We start from the raw sequence: 17958 nt of genomic DNA on the forward strand, positions 1-17958 counted from the left end.
CTAGTGGAGGTTAAGCAGACGGCTGGGGCAGATGTTTGAAGCCTGGGAAGGGGGTAATACCCACGGAGCTTCCCAGGTTACTAATATCAGCCCCCAGATGAATACCTAGCCTTTACTAGCTATTAAAATGGGGGACCCCTCCAAAAATTACTTGGGGTTCCCCCTATTTTAATAGCTAGAAAAGGCTAGGCAGACAGCTGGGGGCTGATATTAATAGCCCAGGAAGGGTGCCATGAATATTGGCCCGCTCCCAGGCTAGAAATACCAGCCGTCAGTCGCCCCAGAAATGGCGCATCCATAGGATGCGCCAATTCTGGCACTTAGCTTCGCTCTTCCCACTGCCCTGTAGCGGTGGCAGTGGGGTAATAGGGCTGGGGTTGATGTCAGAATATACACTGTGTTCCAAATTATTATGCAAATAATATTTTCTCAGATTTTCCCAAATTAACTATATGAATTGCAGTCATTGTAATTTTCCTGTCAAATAACTATTTGAGTACAATTGAAAGGTTTTTGTACAAACTGCCTATGATAACAGTATATTTAAAAAAAAATAAAAAACTCAAACTGCACTCAAAATGCATGTTCCAAATTATTATGCACAGCATAGTTTTCAACCTTTTCATTTTAATAAAGAACAAAAAAATGGTCATTTTTGAAATTATAAGCATTAGCAGGTTATTACAAACTGAAATCAAACAGTTTTCAACTCAAAACTTTATTCTAGGTGATGTTACATTTGCACATAGGACCGCTTGGTTGAATGGAGCTTCTGAACTCTCTCATCCATTGAATTTGTCAGGTTTTGGATGGTTTCTGCTTCAATTGTTTTGCATGAGGACAGAATAGCCTCCCAGAGCTGTTGCTTAGATGTGAACTGCCTCCCGCCATCATAGACACTCCTTTTGATGATGCTCCAGAGGTTCTCAATGGGGTTGAGGTCAGGGGAGCATGGGTGCCACACCATAAGTTTGTCCCCTTTTATGCCCATAGCAGCGAGAGATGCAGATGTGTTATGTGCAGCATGAGACGGGGCATTATCATGCATGAAAATGATCTTGCTGCTTAATGCACGGTTCTTGTTCTTGAACCATGGAAGGAAGTGCTGTTTGAGAAACTCAACATACATTATGGAGTTCATCTTTACCCCTTCAGGGATGCTAAAAGGGCCGACAATCTCTCTCCCCATGATTCCAGCCCAAAACATTACTCCACCTCCTCCTTGTTAGCGCCGTAGCTGTGTCTGCATGGGGTGTCCATCAACCAGCCATCCTCCACTCCATCCATCTGGACCATCGAGATCATTTCATGCATGATAATGCCCCGTCTCATGCTGTACATAACACATCTGCATCCCTGGCTACTATGGGCATAAAAGGGGACAAACTTATGGTGTGGCACCCATGCCCCCTGACCTCAACCCCATTGAGAACCTCTGGAGCATCATCAAAAGGAGTGTCTATGATGGCGGGAGGCAGTTCACATCTAAGCAACAGCTCTGGGAGGGTATTCTGTCCTCATGCAAAACAATTGAAGCAGAAACCATCCAAAACCTGACAAATTCAATGGACGAGAGAGTTCAGAAGCTCCTTTCGAACAAGCGGTCCTATGTGCAAATGTAACATTACCTAGAATAAAGTTTTGAGTTGAAAACTGTTTGATTTCAGTTTCTAATAACATGCTAATGCTTATAATTTCAAAAATGATCATTTTTTTGTTCTTTATTAAAATAAAAAGGTTGAAAACTCTGCTGTGCATAATAATTTGGAACATGCATTTTGAGTGCAGTTTGAGTTTTTTATTTTTTAAAAAATATACTGTTATCATAGGCAGTTTGTACAAAAACCTTTCAATTGTACTCTAATAGTTATTTGACTGGAAAATTACAATGACTGCAATTCATATAGGTAATTTGGGAAAATCTGAGAAAATATTATTTGCATAATAATTTGGAACACAGTGTAATGCCAGCTGACATCAAGCCCAGGTTAGTAATGGAGAGGCGTCTATAAGACACCCCCATTACTAGCCCCATAGTCAAAGTTAAAAAAAACACAAACACCCAGAAAAAAGTCCTTTAATTGAAATAAACACACAATTCTTTATTGTTCTAAATTAAACCATACCTACCATCATGCCCAATCCAGATGCAGCCAATGTCTTCTGCAATAAAAGTAAAATAATAAACCAACATCATCCTTACCTTTCCAAGGTTCCCAGGATGGCCCCAGCTCTGCTACATCGAGATGACAGGCTGGATCGCAGCCAAAAGCTGCCATCCAGCTTGCCATGCCGCAAACACTGAGAAGCGCAGGCATGCTTGCACTCCTAAGTGTCTGGCTGTGACGGCATTCAGATGAGCAGAGTTCATGTCCAATGAACTTAGCTCACCTAATGCACGTCACTGACAGCGGGGAGAATTCTCCTGCACATGCGGTGAGCGTGAGAGAATTCTCCTGCGCTCACGGCAAGCGCAAGCGCAGGAGAGTTTTCCCACGCTGTCAGTGACATGCATGAGGTGAGCTGAGTTCATAGAACTTGGACATGAAGTCGGCTCATCTGGATGCCGTCACAGCCATACACTTAGGAGCCCAAGCATGCCTGCTCTTCTCAGTGTCTGCGGAATGGCAAGCTGGATGGCAGCGTTCTGCTGCGATCCAGCCTGTCATCTCGATGTAGCAGAGCTGGAGCCGTCCTGACTTATTATTATTGTACTTATTGTACTTATTATTATTGTACTTATTATATATGTGACTGACAAGTTTCTATCTGTCTAATCTATGTGTGATGCTCTATTCTTTCTGTTCTAAATTGTCGGGTACCGATGCTGAATTGCCGGCCGGCTTTTTTAAAGAGACGATGCATGAAAACACTATTATTTTTTTTACTAAATCCTTTAACAATAAATGACAAGCACAGTTTCCAACACTGTCACTGTACTTCTTATATATGTGACTGACATGTTTCTATCTATCTAATCTATGTGTGATTCTCTATTCTTTCTGTTCTAAATTGTCGGGTACCGATGCTTAATTGCCGGCCGGCTTTTTAAAGAGAGTGTCTTTTGAGCAGTTTGTCAGCTTTTGGACACCTTTGAAGGTGTTTTCTATGTATTTTTATTTGCCTGCCATTGGTTTTAACAGTGTTCGACGGTGTTCGACAGTGTTCTAATGTGTTCGACGAACAGTTCCACGAACATCCCGCTGTTCGGCGAACCGAACTGAACCCGAACACTACGGGGGTGGCTCAACACTAATGACCAGGCCAATTTTTACAATTCTGACCACTGTTACTTTATGAGATAATCACTCTGGAACGCTTCAACGGATCTCACTGATTGTGAGATTTTTTTTGTGATATATTGCAATTCATGATGGTGGTGAAATTTCTTCGATAAGACTTGCATTTACTTGTGAAAAAAATGGAAATTTGATGTCATTTTTTTAAATTTTGCAATTTTTAAATTTTTAATTTTCATGCCCTTAAATCAGAGAGATATGTAACGCAAAAATAGTTAATAAATAACATTTCCTACATGTCTACTTTAAATCAGAACAATTTTGGAGCCAACATTTTTTTTTATTAGGAACTTATAAGGGTTAAAAGTTGACCAGCGATTTCTCATTTTTTCAACAAAATTTACAAAATTATATTTTAGGGACCGCATCACATTTGAAGTGACTTTATATGAATCTATACGACAGAAAATACCCCAAAGTCACACCATTCTAAAAACAGCACCCCTCAAGGTGCTCAAAACCACATTCAAGACATTTATTAACCATTCATATGTTTCACAGGAACTGAAGCAACGTGAAAAGTAAAAATGAACATTTAACTTTTTTTCACAAAATGTTTACTTCAGACCCAATTTTTTTATTTTCACAAGAGTAACGAGAGAAAATGGACCACAAAATTTGTTGAGCAATTCCTCATGAGTAAGCCGATACCACATATATGGGGTAAAACCGGTGTTTGGGTGCACGGCAGGGTTCAGAAGAGAAGGAGCACCATTTGACTTCTTGAATGTAAAATTTGCCTGAATAATTAGCCATGTCTCGTTTGGGGAGCCCTTGATGTTCCTAAACAGTGGTAACCCCCAATAAGTGACACCATTTGGAAACTAGACCCCTTAGGGAACTTACTTAGATATGTGTTGGACACTTTGAACCCCCAGGTGCTTCACAAACGTTTATAACATTGAGCGGTAAAAATAAAATTTTCACATTTTTCCCACAAAAATGTTTTTCAGCCCTCAATTTTGCATTTTCATAAGGGTAACAGGAGAAATTGCCCCATGCCATTTCTTTTGCAATTCCTCTTGAGTAAGCCGATACCCCCTATATGGGAGAAAACCACTGTTTGGGTGCACGGCAGCGTTTGTAAGGGAAAGAGTGCCAATTGACATTTTGAATGTAAAATTTGCTTGAATAATTAGCGGATGCCATGACGTGTTTGGGGAGCCCCTGATGTGCCTAAACAATGGAAACCCCCCACAAGTGACCCCATTTTGGAAACTAAGCCCCTCAGAGAACTTATCTAGATGTGTGGTTAGCACCTTGAACTGCCAGGTGCTTCACAGGAGTTTATAACGTAGAGCTGTGAAATGAAGGAATCAAATTTTTTTCCACAAAAATTAACTTTTAGCCCCAATTTTTTTATTTTCACAAGGGTAACAGGAGAAATTGGACCCCAAAATGTTTTGTGCAATTGCTCCTGAGTATGGACATACCTTATATGCAGGGGAAAACTATTTTTTGGGTGCACAGGAGGGCTTGGAAAGGAAGGATTGACGGTTGGAAAGCAGACTTTGATGGAATGGTCTGTGGGTGTCATGTCGCGTTTGAAGATCCCCTGATGTGCCTCAACTTTGGAAAACCCCAACAAGTTACCCTATTTTGAAAAGTACACTCCTCAAGGATTTTATCCAGGGGTATAGTGAGCATTTTGAACCAACAGGTACTACTTAGAATTTTATAAGAAAAAAATGGGAGAACAAGACAGACTACCTGGTATGAAATGTGCAAAATCACTTTATTAGGTTATAATGTAAAAAATTGGATAGGACAGTTTACAGGGTAAGTACAAAAACCAGATGTATATAACAGTTAAAGATCTAAAAGCTGGTCAGTGACACAAATGAGTTTGCATTCAGCTAGTTTCAAGTAAATATAGCAAAATGTGTACATAGCCTGTCATGAGCATATATGATCATGATCTCTCATAAAAGCACAGTGCCAGAGTGGCCTACAGTAAGACATCAATGTATAAATAGTTTAAATACAAAATACATAGTAATACAGCAGTCTAATACATATTAAAGTGGCACAAACACACCAGAGAGATCATGAGACAGGCTACAAGTAAGTAAGTAACAAAACATGCTGAAAGCAGTGTAATGACCAGTATGCTTACCAGGTGTAAGGGGGCGGTAGTACACGTAAATGCGCCCCGAAGCGCGTTTTGCGGCGCTGCTGGCCGCTTTCTCAAGGGCAGGAGTGGTGCAGTGTGGAAAAGGGAGCCCATATTTATATGTGCCTGTAATATTGAGTCCATTAGAGAATCCGGAAGCGCGACCTCCGCAAACTGGAAGTGCGTCACCGGAATCACGTGACATGTGTCACATGACCGCAAGGGACGTGTGTGAGACGGCACATGCGCACCGCCTCGGTCCAGTCCCAGGCGTGCCCCCAGACCGTCAAGCCACCCGTGCGTGCTGGGAGAGCGTGCCAGGTAAGCCTGCAGACAGCCCGGAGCGCGACAGAGACGGCCAAGATGGGACGCATGCGCACCACACATCCCTCCAAACTAAGGCCAGAGACATATGGCTGCGCAGATTAAAGACAGTTATATTCAGGCATCGTGCATAGACATAAAAAAATATCAATAACTGTGAATTACACGAACAGAAGGGCACATATAGTAGGGCTGTAGATTTGAGATGATGAGCCATAGTAGGGATGCAAAATTCAGACATAAACTAGAATAGAAAATCAGAAAAAAAGAGAGAAAAAAAAGAAAAAAGGGACAAGAAAATTAATAAATTAATATATAACAACACTACACCACAAAATATAATAAAAACAAATATGAAAACAAAAAATAAATAAGAAAATATTAAAAACAAAACCCGAAAACCGCCAAGCCGAATGTACAGAAATAAATACAAAAAATGCCAAGCACAATTATAAATAAGAGGAAAAACTCAAGGTTTCATTCAAGCCAAAAGTTCCAGATTTGTTAAATAAATCAATTTAAGGGAAGAAAAAGGCGTCCTATGCTTAGAAAAAGTGTCATAATACTTACCAAAAATTCATGGCAAAAAAGTGTGTACAATATAATGAATAATTTTTTATGAGCATAAACTGAGCAGAAACGCAAATATTTTAAGGTGTTTTGAGATTTGGAGGAGGATCTGGAGAGTTTCAGCTCAGTTTCTGCTTCAAAAACTGCTTGGTAAACTCTGTGTTCCCATAGCCTATGAATTTTGACACATTGAGTTTTTTTCAGGGGATTTTGGACCGAATACTCTCCAAAAACCCTAGGAAATTTACAACCTCCATAAAATGAACACAATACACTGCAATGTCAAAACTTGGTGGCTGTGTTGGCATCTAAAAGACGCTGTGTTCACCCAGCCTTGAGTATTTCAATGTGGATTTTAACAAAATGTACAAAAAAAATCCTTTTTAGAAAACTCATTGATAATCTACTCTAAGTGTGCGTCCACATAACATCTTTTCAGGTCAATTTCACCTGGAACCAATTTGAAAAAGTCCATCAAAATCGCCCCATACAATTAACAGATTGAATAGCAATATAAAAAATTGGTGGCTGTGTTGGAGTCTAAAAGATGCTGTGTGCACATAGCCTTCAATATTGAATATTTAATGTGGATTTTTAAACAAAATCTACTCCAAAATCCTTTTCAGAAAACTCAGTGATAATCTAGCCTAACGGTATGTCCAGACATCATCTTTCCAGGTTAATTTCACATTGTACCAATTTGAAAAGGTGCAACAAAATCTCTCCATGAAATTAACATATTGAACAGCAATGTCAAACCGACATTGCTGTGCACATATTCTGTCTTATATCACATATTTTAACAGATGCAGGGTTTTGGAAACTTTAAAGCAGTTAAAATAAATTGCATGTCCAATCTTTGGGCCGTTTCCACTAGGCAGCCGCCCACTCTCTATCCTTCACAGTATAGAATGAAAACCACTGATGTAAAAGCCACCACATGAATGAGCACAAACCTGCCTGAGAAGCCACTTAAGGAAAATGACCATCAGAATTTTCCTGAACTGGCTTCACCTGGGAAAATTTGTCGGTTGCACGGGTGTCTAAATAATGCCCTAAGTGTAAGTACACATGTAGTTTTCCAGGAGGTTTTGGAGCCAAAACTGAGCGGAAACTTTCCAAATCCTCCTAAAAAATGTCAAAACTCTTCAAAAACTTGGAGTATCTGCTCAGTTTCAGTTCCAAAAAGTCTGCAAAAAGATTCTGTGGGCACAAACACTGAATGCATTTATCTACAGTATGTCTATGAAAGTATAGTAAGATGTAAACTTATGTGAGAGATACTATTTTTGTAAAATTAAAAAGTCATTCTTTGCCGTGAAATATTATACAAGCCTAAGGGGGTCTACATAAAATACCCTTTATACCCATCATCATTATCATTTACAATATTGAACTGTGATAATAAAAAGTTATGTTGAAATGAGAGTAAAGCTTGAGCATCAAACTTTGTGTGAATCGTTTCATGAATAAGTTCATTGGCCATGACAGTTGTGTGTGGCCACTGGAGGAGAGCAGGAGAACCACCGCTTACCTAATGACATCACTGGCCTCTAACCTGAGATCATCGGAGGCTCTTCTTCTGCCTAGAGAGCAGGGTACGATGTCACTGTTTACAATAGAGGAAGTGGTTCAGAGAAAGATGATTTTTTAGCTAGCGTAAAAGTAATTTCCCCAGACAAATGATGAACATTTACACAGGTCGATTATCATCAAACAAACGTTCCCAGCAATGTTCATTCCCAGTTATGTACCTGTCTGAATGAGCCATAATTCTACTTGTAAATTGAAATGAGAGATAAATAAGATGTTCATTTTACTTACCAACTTCTGACATTTCAGGGACAGTTGCAGTATAAATATCTTGGTTAAACTTTGGTTCATTGTCATTGATATCATGAATCTTAATTATAAACTCAGATTCTGGTTCAACTTGTTTTCCTGTTCTTTTGTCTATTGCTTTGGCTCGAAGAACATAGGTTGACTTTTCTTCTCTATCCAATCTCCTTGCAGCTTTGATATCTCCAGTATTTTCATCTATAATAAAAGCACTACCGGCTCCATCTCCTGATAAAATATACTTTAAATTGCCTTCTCCTTTATCTTGATCTGTGTACAACTGAAGGAAAAAAAATATTAAGTAAGATATTCTGCCCAGCTGAAAAATAACTACAACATACAGAATACTAAACGATCCCAAAAGTGAAATGTTGGTCACTCATATCCAGTTGCTAAACCTTCATCGTTCTCTTGCCTGAAAGGGTACAATCAATGAATATTTGGCATCTTTAGTTCTCATCAATATCTTTGCTCACTTTAAAGAATATTGTATAAAATTCCTAGAAAAATAAGAAATAAGAAGCAGACAAACTCTATAGGAAGTAAAGAGTGCTTACACCTCTTTGCTCTGAGCACACAAGGCTTCACCATTCAGAACTTCTAACTTGATGAACAAACACCATGCTATCGATTACATTTAGGAAGGGCTCTGCTATTTTTTAGATAAAAACATTTAAAAAATTTAACAATACATAAAATGTATAACCAAAAAATGTATTTAAAACATTACTTTGCAATATATTGTAATAATATTTTTGACAAAGACAGATAAACAAAATGTTGTATGTCATAAAAAAATATACAGTTGAAACCAAAAGTTTACATACACTATATAAAAAGATACACATGCATGTTTTTTATCAATATCTGACATGGAATCAGAATAAACCTTTCCCATTTTAGGTCAATTAGGATTACCATTATTTTTAATATTTGTCAAATGCCAGAATAATAAGAGAGATTAAATGTTTTAAGGCATTTTTATTACTTACTGCTAAGTCAAAAGTTTACATACACTAAGATTACTATTAGTGATGAGTGAGTTTGTTCTGTTAACCCTTTCGCCGAGTATGCTCGGGCGAGCACGGAGTAGTTACAGCTGCTCTGTGTTATGTTTGAATCACTGGCATGTGCATGATTTGCAACAGTTTGACAGCTTCAATACATGTGAGGAATGTCTATTTCTTACACATTCCTCACATATATTAAAGCTGTCAAACAGTTGCAAATCATGCACACGGGAGTGATTCAAACATAACACCGAGCAGCTGTAAATGCTCGGTGCTCGCCCGAGCATACTCGGCGAAAGGGTTAACAAAACATACTCGCTCATCACTAATTACTATGCCTTTAAACAATTCTGGACTGCCCATATGATGGTGTCATGTGTTTGGAAGCTTCTGGTTTTTTTGACAACATGTGAGTTAATTAGAGACACACTTGTGGATGTATGTGAGTTAATTAGAGACACACCTGTGGATGTATTTTAATGCACACCTGAAACACACTGATTCTTTGTGTAGCATCATGGGAAAGTATAAAGATATCAGCCAAGATATCAGGAATAGAATTGTGGACTTGCACAAGTCTGGCTCATCCTTGGGTACAATTTCAAGAAATCTGAAGGTGCCTCATTCTTCTGTACAAACAATTATACATAAGTACAAACAAGATGGGAATGTCCAGCCATCATACAGCTCAGGAAGGAGATGGGTTTTGTGTCTCAGAGATGAACGTGCTTTGGTCTGACAAGTGCAAATCAACTCAAGGACAAAAGCAAAAGACCTTGTGAAAATAATGGCGGAAGCTGGTAAGTTTGTGTTAATAACCACAGTGAAACAAGTAGTGTATCAACATGGGTTGAAAGGCCACTCTGCCAGGTAGAAGCCATTACTCCAAAAGAAACACAGAAAAAACTGATTAATGTGTGCAAATGCACATAGGAACAAAGACCTTAATTTTTGTAGACATGTCCTGTGGTCTAATGAAACGAAAATTTAACTTTTTGGGCATAATGACTATCGTTACTTTTGGAGGAAAAAGGGAGAAGCTTGGAAGCCTAAGAACACCATCCCAACTGTGAAACACAGAAGTGGCAGCATCATGCTGTTGGGTTGTTTTGCTACAGGAGGGACTCGTGAACTTCACAAAATAGATGGCATAATGAGAAAAGAAGATTATGTGGCAACACTGAAGCAGCATCTCAAGACATGAGCCAGGAAGTTAAAGCTTGGGCAGAAATGGAACTTCCAAATGGACAATGACCTGAAACATACTGCCAAAATGGTAACAAAGTGGCTTAATTATAACAATGTCAGTGTTTTGGAGTGGCCATCATAAGGCCCTGATCTCAATCCTATTGAAAATATATGGGCAAAGCTGAAAAGGCAGGTGCGAGCAAGGCGACCTACAAACCTGGATCAGTTACACCAGTTTTGTCAGGAGGAATGGGCCCAAATTCTGAAAAACTATTGTGAGAAGCTTGTGGAAGGATATCTCAAACATTTGGCCCAAGTCATTCAGTTTAAGAGCAATGGTACCAAATACTAATGAAATGTATGTAAACTTTTGACTTTGCAGTAAGTAATAAAAATACCTTAAATTATTTAATCTCTCTCATTATTCTGGCATTTGGCAAATATTAAAAATGATGGTAATCCTAATTGACCTAAAACGGGAAAGGTTTAATAAGATTCCATGTAAGATATTGAGAAAAACATGCATATCTGTCTTTTTATATAGTGTATGTAAACTTCTGGTTTCAACTATATGCCTGGCACTATTTCACATATGCTGCACACAGCATTTGATGTGGCAGGGCGGATTTGTCCATATTGCACCGATGCAATCTGATCACATAATGTAGCACAGCCAATCAGGGGGGCTATTACATACAGTAGAACACATAAGGGCCAGCGAAAGAATGACATTTTATGTTCAAACTGAGTAGAGAATGGAGAGCACAGAGCACATAGGATGGTGATAGAAAAAGGCCTAATGTGATTTTGGTGTACTGCTTCAGTGCTGATGTACCAGATTAAAAATGGGAGTGATAGTTTCAGTCTGTGAATAGAAATCCAAAATTCAAGTAATAAAAGAGGACTATTGTAGCTGTTTCATCATCATCATCATCATCACTCAGTGTGTGACCGTGAATCTGTGACATATGTGATATACAGCAGCATCAGCTCCTTAATAACTGATTTTTTTCATACTGTGACAGCAAGCAAGGATGGTATTAAACCACTTATTGCAGATTTTGCAACTAAATCTGAATTCAAAGGTTGCATCTGTTTGTAAATGAAAGTGTGATGTCTGAGTTTTAAAATTCACTATTTTTTTAAAGCGTTATCCTGAAACTTAAACACAAGTGTTTACTTACCAAAGTGAGCGCGTAGTTTAAAATAAATTTTGTTCCGATCTAATACTAGATGCCTATATAGACTACCTGAGTACAGTGACCAGTTACGCCTACTTGCTTTTGGGAAGTGATTTTACCTAGATTTCCTTGCCCCATCCTATTTGGTAGAGGCATGTGTAATTTTTTAAATTTATTTTTAATTTATTTATTTAATTTAATTTTTTAAAGCGAAAACAAATAACATAATCCTGAAACTTAAATAAAAGTGTTGACAAAAGAGTGCGTTGTTTAAAATAATTATTGACACCTCTTCGTTGCCTTAACTAGTCTAATTAGATATGTAAATATACTCCCTGAGTACAGTGGCCCATCCGATTTTGTAATGACATGTGGACTTTTTTCTTCTTAAACTTTAAAATAGAAGAGTTCTTTAGTTTTGGAATACCTGTTTTAATTTTCTACTGCAAATACCTTACACCCCACAGCCATGCTGCAAAATTGTCACATATTTGTTACCAGTCGTGAACCTACATGTATCAACTTTGCAACCTAGAATTGTAGGTTTCATTAACTTATTTTTCATTTTCTTTTAACATTGTTATTTAAAAAATAAATAATAAAGGTTAACTAGTCACATTTAACAATTATAGGCACCACAACTAAATTGCTGGTTGTTGCCACAAACTACTTTCAATGTGTGTACCTACGTAGCGACCTCTTTATTTAAAGTTAAAAGTTTTTTGTCAAGAGTGGGAAAAATTAAAACCCAAAATTTGTTAAGTTTGTTAACAAAGTTTAGAAACAAATTAAATGTTATACTTTTGTCCAAAATGTATGCTAAACCCAAACATGAAGAGCCTAACTAGCCATGAAAAAATAAGGTAGGTCAAATATACAGCAATTCAAATCAAGAAAAAAATATCCCCAAATGATTTGAAAACAAAATGAATACCTTTATTGAATTAAACAATATATCTTAAAAACAATAAAAACATATAGGCAAAGATTATGAACCATGAAAGAACAGTACACTGGATGTACAATAACATTTCATAGACGTAGTCTGGTTATAAAATCTTAGTCATATCTAAACAAATATATACATAATCAAAGTTAATTTGCCATAAAGTAAGGCTTACAAATAAATGTCTAGTAAATAAGAATTAAAAGAATTAATCTTAATACGATTCCCATAGGCAAGGTATACATTCGCCACCTGGTGGTTAAAAGGAAGTCATAAATAATCACACATGCGCATGTAGTATAAGGGAATCAGTGCAAGAGAGATCCAGGACATCATCTATGGTGGGGGAACCATGAAACTGCATAAGGTGACTAGTGCATTACATATGTTGTATCTTATGTGAGCAGCTCGATGAAGCAAGCCATAGAGACTCTATGGAGCGAGCCAAAATGGCTAGAATCAGAAGGATTAAGGTGCTATAGTGCTACGTGATCTCAATACACAGGTCATCTAACAAATCAATAACTTGTGACCTAGTAGGAACCAAATAATAGCTCCATGAAAAAAGGATAATTAAATGACCAACTCTTATCAATAGAGTATAAAGTGCTTAGTGCTGTAATGTCACAAGAAGCCGGTCAGTCCATACCTTAGTTAACTATGACTCAATACAGTGCATTAAGTCTTTAAAGGTAAGGGATTACTAATACATCAGAAGAAATTAATGCATAATCTTTTTTTCCAACCTATTTTAATTTTTTTATAGTAGATTTTTTTATTTTACCTTCTGTACATAATTATGGTTCAACCCATCTTTAACTACTGTTAGCAACATTTAGATATATCATATGCCAGTCATATAGACCATAGACAAAGATAATAGACTTCTAGAGAAGAATTTTTTAGCCATGTTTTGTGACCACTCCTAATAAAGATAATGGGCGAAACGCGCGTTGGGGCTGCGGAGTGAACAACTTATCGGCACAGTCACTTTATCTTAAGTAGTTACATGCCAAATTTCATGATTATATTTGGAGATTCTTGATCTGATTCACATATGCCGTGTATATAAGGCTCATAATACTTTACTTGCATCTAGTGATAAAACTTGGCTAGTACAATACACTGATTTACTATATATGCAATCCCTTAAACAGCATGTTTGGATACTGTAATTCTGTTTATACTTGTATCTTCCAATTTAGTATTGAACTTTTATGAAATTCAGCACATTTAAGAGCAGATTTATTTACTTTTGCTTGACACTTAATCAATCATTTAGTCAGTTGATTATGTATGCTAAAATCCCTGCCTTAATGGTCACATTAAAAATAACAAATATGTCTTTCCTTAGTCCAAGCGGATTAAGTGATATTACACTTCCCCTCTTGTTTGTAGTGCATGAAGAATAAAAAACTGAATCAATTTAGTCACACTGATGATACAGTTACAGCACCTCACTAAATAACTTGAATCTTTATATTATTGTTCTTAGATGGCATAATTAAACACTATCAAATTAGGACTTTTGCCATCCCTGGTTGTAATGAACTATCTGCTCCGATCGCCTTTGCCTATGCTGTAAAATCTTAAATTTCGCTCAATGACTGTACCTTATTTTAAAGTGGGTTTAATCGTCCCACCGGATTGGTTGTTCTACACTATCTAAACATTTCAAATGATAGCTGCAGGGCATTTTGGGGAAGTCATTGTTGCAACAATAACAGTATGTGAAATGGCAAAAAAAATTTTTGCACTCCCGGCAAAGCAAAGTATTCGATTTTGTGAGGATCTGCAAATTTGAGGAAATTGGAAGCAAATTCAGTCGTCAGCAGATCAATATGCTTATAAAATAAGTTGTTGTTTCTGAAAGGAAACTAAAGGATTTCTGACAAATCTATTGGGGTGCAACAAATTATGCTGATCACTGAATATATACAGTGGGTGAAATAAATATTGAACATGTCATCAATTTTCTAAGTAAATATATTGTGAAAGGTGCTATTAACATGAGATTATCCCCAGATGTTGGTAACAATCCATCCAATCCACACAGACAAAGACATCAAACCATAGATGTTAATAAATTAAGTTACGTGTAGTGATGAGCGAGTATGCTCGCTACTGCTTGCCGAACATCTCACTGCTCGAGATGCTTGGTGCTCGCTGAGTATTTCCGGTATGTTCGACGGGAGCTTGGGTCCTCTCCCTGCATGTTTGGCGCTCTTTAGAGCGCCAATCAACATGCAGGGATTGCCTGCCACTCACTGTAATGCTGTAGCCGTGTTGGTTTTGGCATTTGAGTGATTGGCTGGGGGCACAGCGTCATCAGGTCTATATCAGACTTGGTGCCGCCATGCTCGTCACAGTCACTCCAGAATCAGACAGTGTAGGGAAAGGTGCTGCTGAGTCAGGGAGAGATTTGCTTGTGTATTAGGTAGTGTAGGGAGAAAAATCATACATTACACATATCCATCTTAACAAACAGTCCTTTTGAGGACTAACTAATCCATCGGCAGAGATATCAGGCAGGCAGTGTATATAGGCAGGCAGGCAAGTTATATAGCAGACTGCAGTACATATAGCACAAGAGGCTCCATTCCAATTCTGCCTTCTGCTGCTGTTAGATATTTCTATACAAAGGCCCAGGTCTCAGGGGCCAGGAATACTTTTTTTTGGATCTTAATCAGGGGAGGAGTCCTGAGGAGATAATTTCCATATTCCCACTGCATTTTGGGGTAAGTGAAGAGTCTCCGCAAGCTCAAAGAACACTGGATTTTGGCTGTTGGAGCTGAAAAGAGGACATCGGCAAACCAGGGGAGGAGTCCTGAGGACATAATTTGCATATTCCCACTGCATTTTGGGGTAAGTGAACAGTCTCCGCGAGCTCAAAGAACACTGGAGTTTGGTTGTTGGAGCTGAAAAGAGGACATCGGTAAACCGCATTTTGAAGCTTTTTTTTTAAGCTTTTTTCACTGTTTTCAGAACATTAACAATAAGAACATGGAAGAGTCCAGGAGCCATTTGGTGAGCTGCATATCCTGCTACATGTTCACAGACTTGCCAGTGGAAAAGCCAAACTTCACATGCCAGAAATGCAAGCTTGTGTCCCTGTTGGAGTAAAAGTTGCGAAATCTAGAAGAGAGGTTAACAACCTTGAAAATCATTAAGGAAGGTGAAGAGTTCTTAGACAGAGCAGAATTATCTCTTCATGATTCAGAAAGAGAAGAAATTCGAACTGCACCTGACGAAACAGAGGAATGGAAGCATGTGACCCACAGAAGCAGGAGGATCGAGAGGCAGTCAGCACCCATACTGCTCAGGAACCAGTACCAGGCTCTCACGCAGGAGAACCATGAAGAAATACAGCAAAATAAGACTTTGCCAGCAATGAATAACCTTGTAAGCCCTCAGAATCCTCCTGGATGGAGAAAGAAGAATGTTGTGAAGAAAAAACGGAGAGTGGTGGTCATGGGGGATTCCCTGTTAAGAGGAACAGAGGCTGCTATCTGCAGACCAGACATAACCTCAAGAGAAATGTGCTGTCTTCCAGGAGCAAAAATTAAAGATGTGTCTGACAGGATATCAAGACTTTTCAGACCTACAGATCACTACCCATTCCTGCTAATACATGTGGGGACAAATGACACCGCAAGAAAGGACCTGGAAACCATCTGCAGTGACTTTGAAGACTTAGGCAAGAAAATGAAAGAATTGGGAGCGCAGGTGGTCTTCTCATCCATCCTCCCAGTGGATGGCCATGGAACAATGAGGTGGAATAAGATTCTACAGGTGAACAACTGGCTACGTCGATGGTGCCGTCAACAAGGATTTGGATTTCTGGATCACGGAATGAATTACCTATACGATGGACTACTTGCTAGAGATGGGGTGCACCTTACGAAGACTGGAAAACATGTATTTGGAAGTCGCCTTGCTACACTCATCAGAAGAGCTTTAAACTAGAACAATGTGGGAAGGGAAGCAAAAGGCCAGAAAAAGCCATACAGCTGACAAATACTATTGAGATCTCTGCTACTGGGAGTGGAAAAGAAGAACAAAGACAAAACAATTTAAATAATAAAAATATGGGAGGAAGAGAAACCAATCACAAACTAAAATGTTTTTATACAAATGCACAAAGCATGGGCAACTAACAAGGAGAATTGGAACTACTAATGCAGGAAAAGGAATATGATGTCATTGGAATCACTGAAACTTGGTGGGACGATACACATGATTGGAATAAAAGGCTAAAAGGATACAACTTATTTGCAAGAAACAGACTTGATAAACGAGGAGGAGGTGTTGCATTGTATGTTAGAAAAGCGTATATCTGCACAGAGATTGAAGCTTCAGAGACTGGGAGTTTTGTGGAAACTGTTTGGGTAAGAATACAAGGAGAGAACAACGGAAAGGACACCATTGTAGGCATTTACTACAGGCCACCTGGGCAAGCTGAAGATATGGATGAACTCTTTATGTATCAAATGACCAAGTTCTCCAAAAAATATGACGTAGTGGTCATGGGAGATTTCAACTATCCAGACATTTGTTGGGAATCTCTCTCGAGTAAAACTAACAGGTCAAGCAAATTCTTATCCTCTCTTGCTGACAACTTTATCTTCCAAAAGGTAGGGGAGAAAACAAGGGGATCTGCTACTTTGGATCTAATCCTTATAAACAGGGAGGAAATGGTTGAGGAGGTAAAGGTGGCTGGGATCCTAGGAGGCAGCGATCATGCTATTATAGAATTTTGGATAACTAGAGGAGGAAGACATGTGAAGACTCAAACTTCAAGGTTAGATTTTAGAAAGGCAGATTTTAAGAGACTCAGAAAGAGAATAGGAGGGATCCAATGGCTGGATGTCCTTAAGGACAAAAATGTCCAGGAAGGATGGGAAATTTTTAAAAATGAGATTCTCAAAGCACAATCGTTAACAATCCCGAAAAGTAGGAAGAATGGGAAGCATTTAAGGAAACCAAGATGGATGAACACAGAACTTAAACACATGCTAAAAAGAAAGAAAGAAATGTTTATTAAATGGAAAGATGGAGGCATATCTAAAGAAGATTATAGTTCAGTCTGCAGATCCTGCAGGGCGCGTATCAGGTTAGCTAAAGCTGACAATGAATTAAGGCTTGCAAGAGATGTCAAAAGCAATAAAAAAGGATTTTGGGGGTATGTCAAAAGTAAAAGAAAAGTCAAAGATGCTATAGGATTTTTACAGGATGAAAATGGAGAAATGGTAAGAGAGGATGTTGAGAAGGCCGAACTTTTTAATTCCTATTTTGCATCTGTTTTCTCTCAGAAAGAAAATGTAACATCAACTGATCTTCACTGTCCTTTTAAAGGAATAGAGGAATCCAAGTTATCTGTAAACAGAAAGATTGTGAGGGAATATTTAGCTAACATAAATGAGTTCAAGTCTCCAGGTCCAGATGAATTACACCCCAGAGTACTGAAGGAGATCGTAGAAGAAATTTT

General features: G+C 38.3%; 1 protein-coding gene across 2 annotated transcripts in view; it reads right to left on the reverse strand.

The window, feature by feature from the left end:
• Nucleotides 1-17958, reverse strand: part of LOC141265486 (cadherin-9-like) — a 567900-nt gene that overhangs the window by 350432 nt on the left and 199510 nt on the right. For both annotated transcript variants that reach the window (XR_012320104.1, XM_073678637.1), the window contains exon 3: nucleotides 8131-8425. Coding sequence is in view for 1 of the 2 variants with exons in the window: in XM_073678637.1 (XP_073534738.1) it covers nucleotides 8131-8425 (295 nt within the window). In the remaining variant the exon portion in view is untranslated. The remainder of the gene's footprint in view (nucleotides 1-8130; nucleotides 8426-17958) is intronic.

This window comes from Phyllobates terribilis, unplaced genomic scaffold, assembly GCF_046119375.1.
Source record: "Phyllobates terribilis strain yellow unplaced genomic scaffold, ASM4611937v1 Scaffold_4__5_contigs__length_816908805, whole genome shotgun sequence".
NCBI classification, from domain to species: domain Eukaryota; kingdom Metazoa; phylum Chordata; class Amphibia; order Anura; family Dendrobatidae; genus Phyllobates; species Phyllobates terribilis.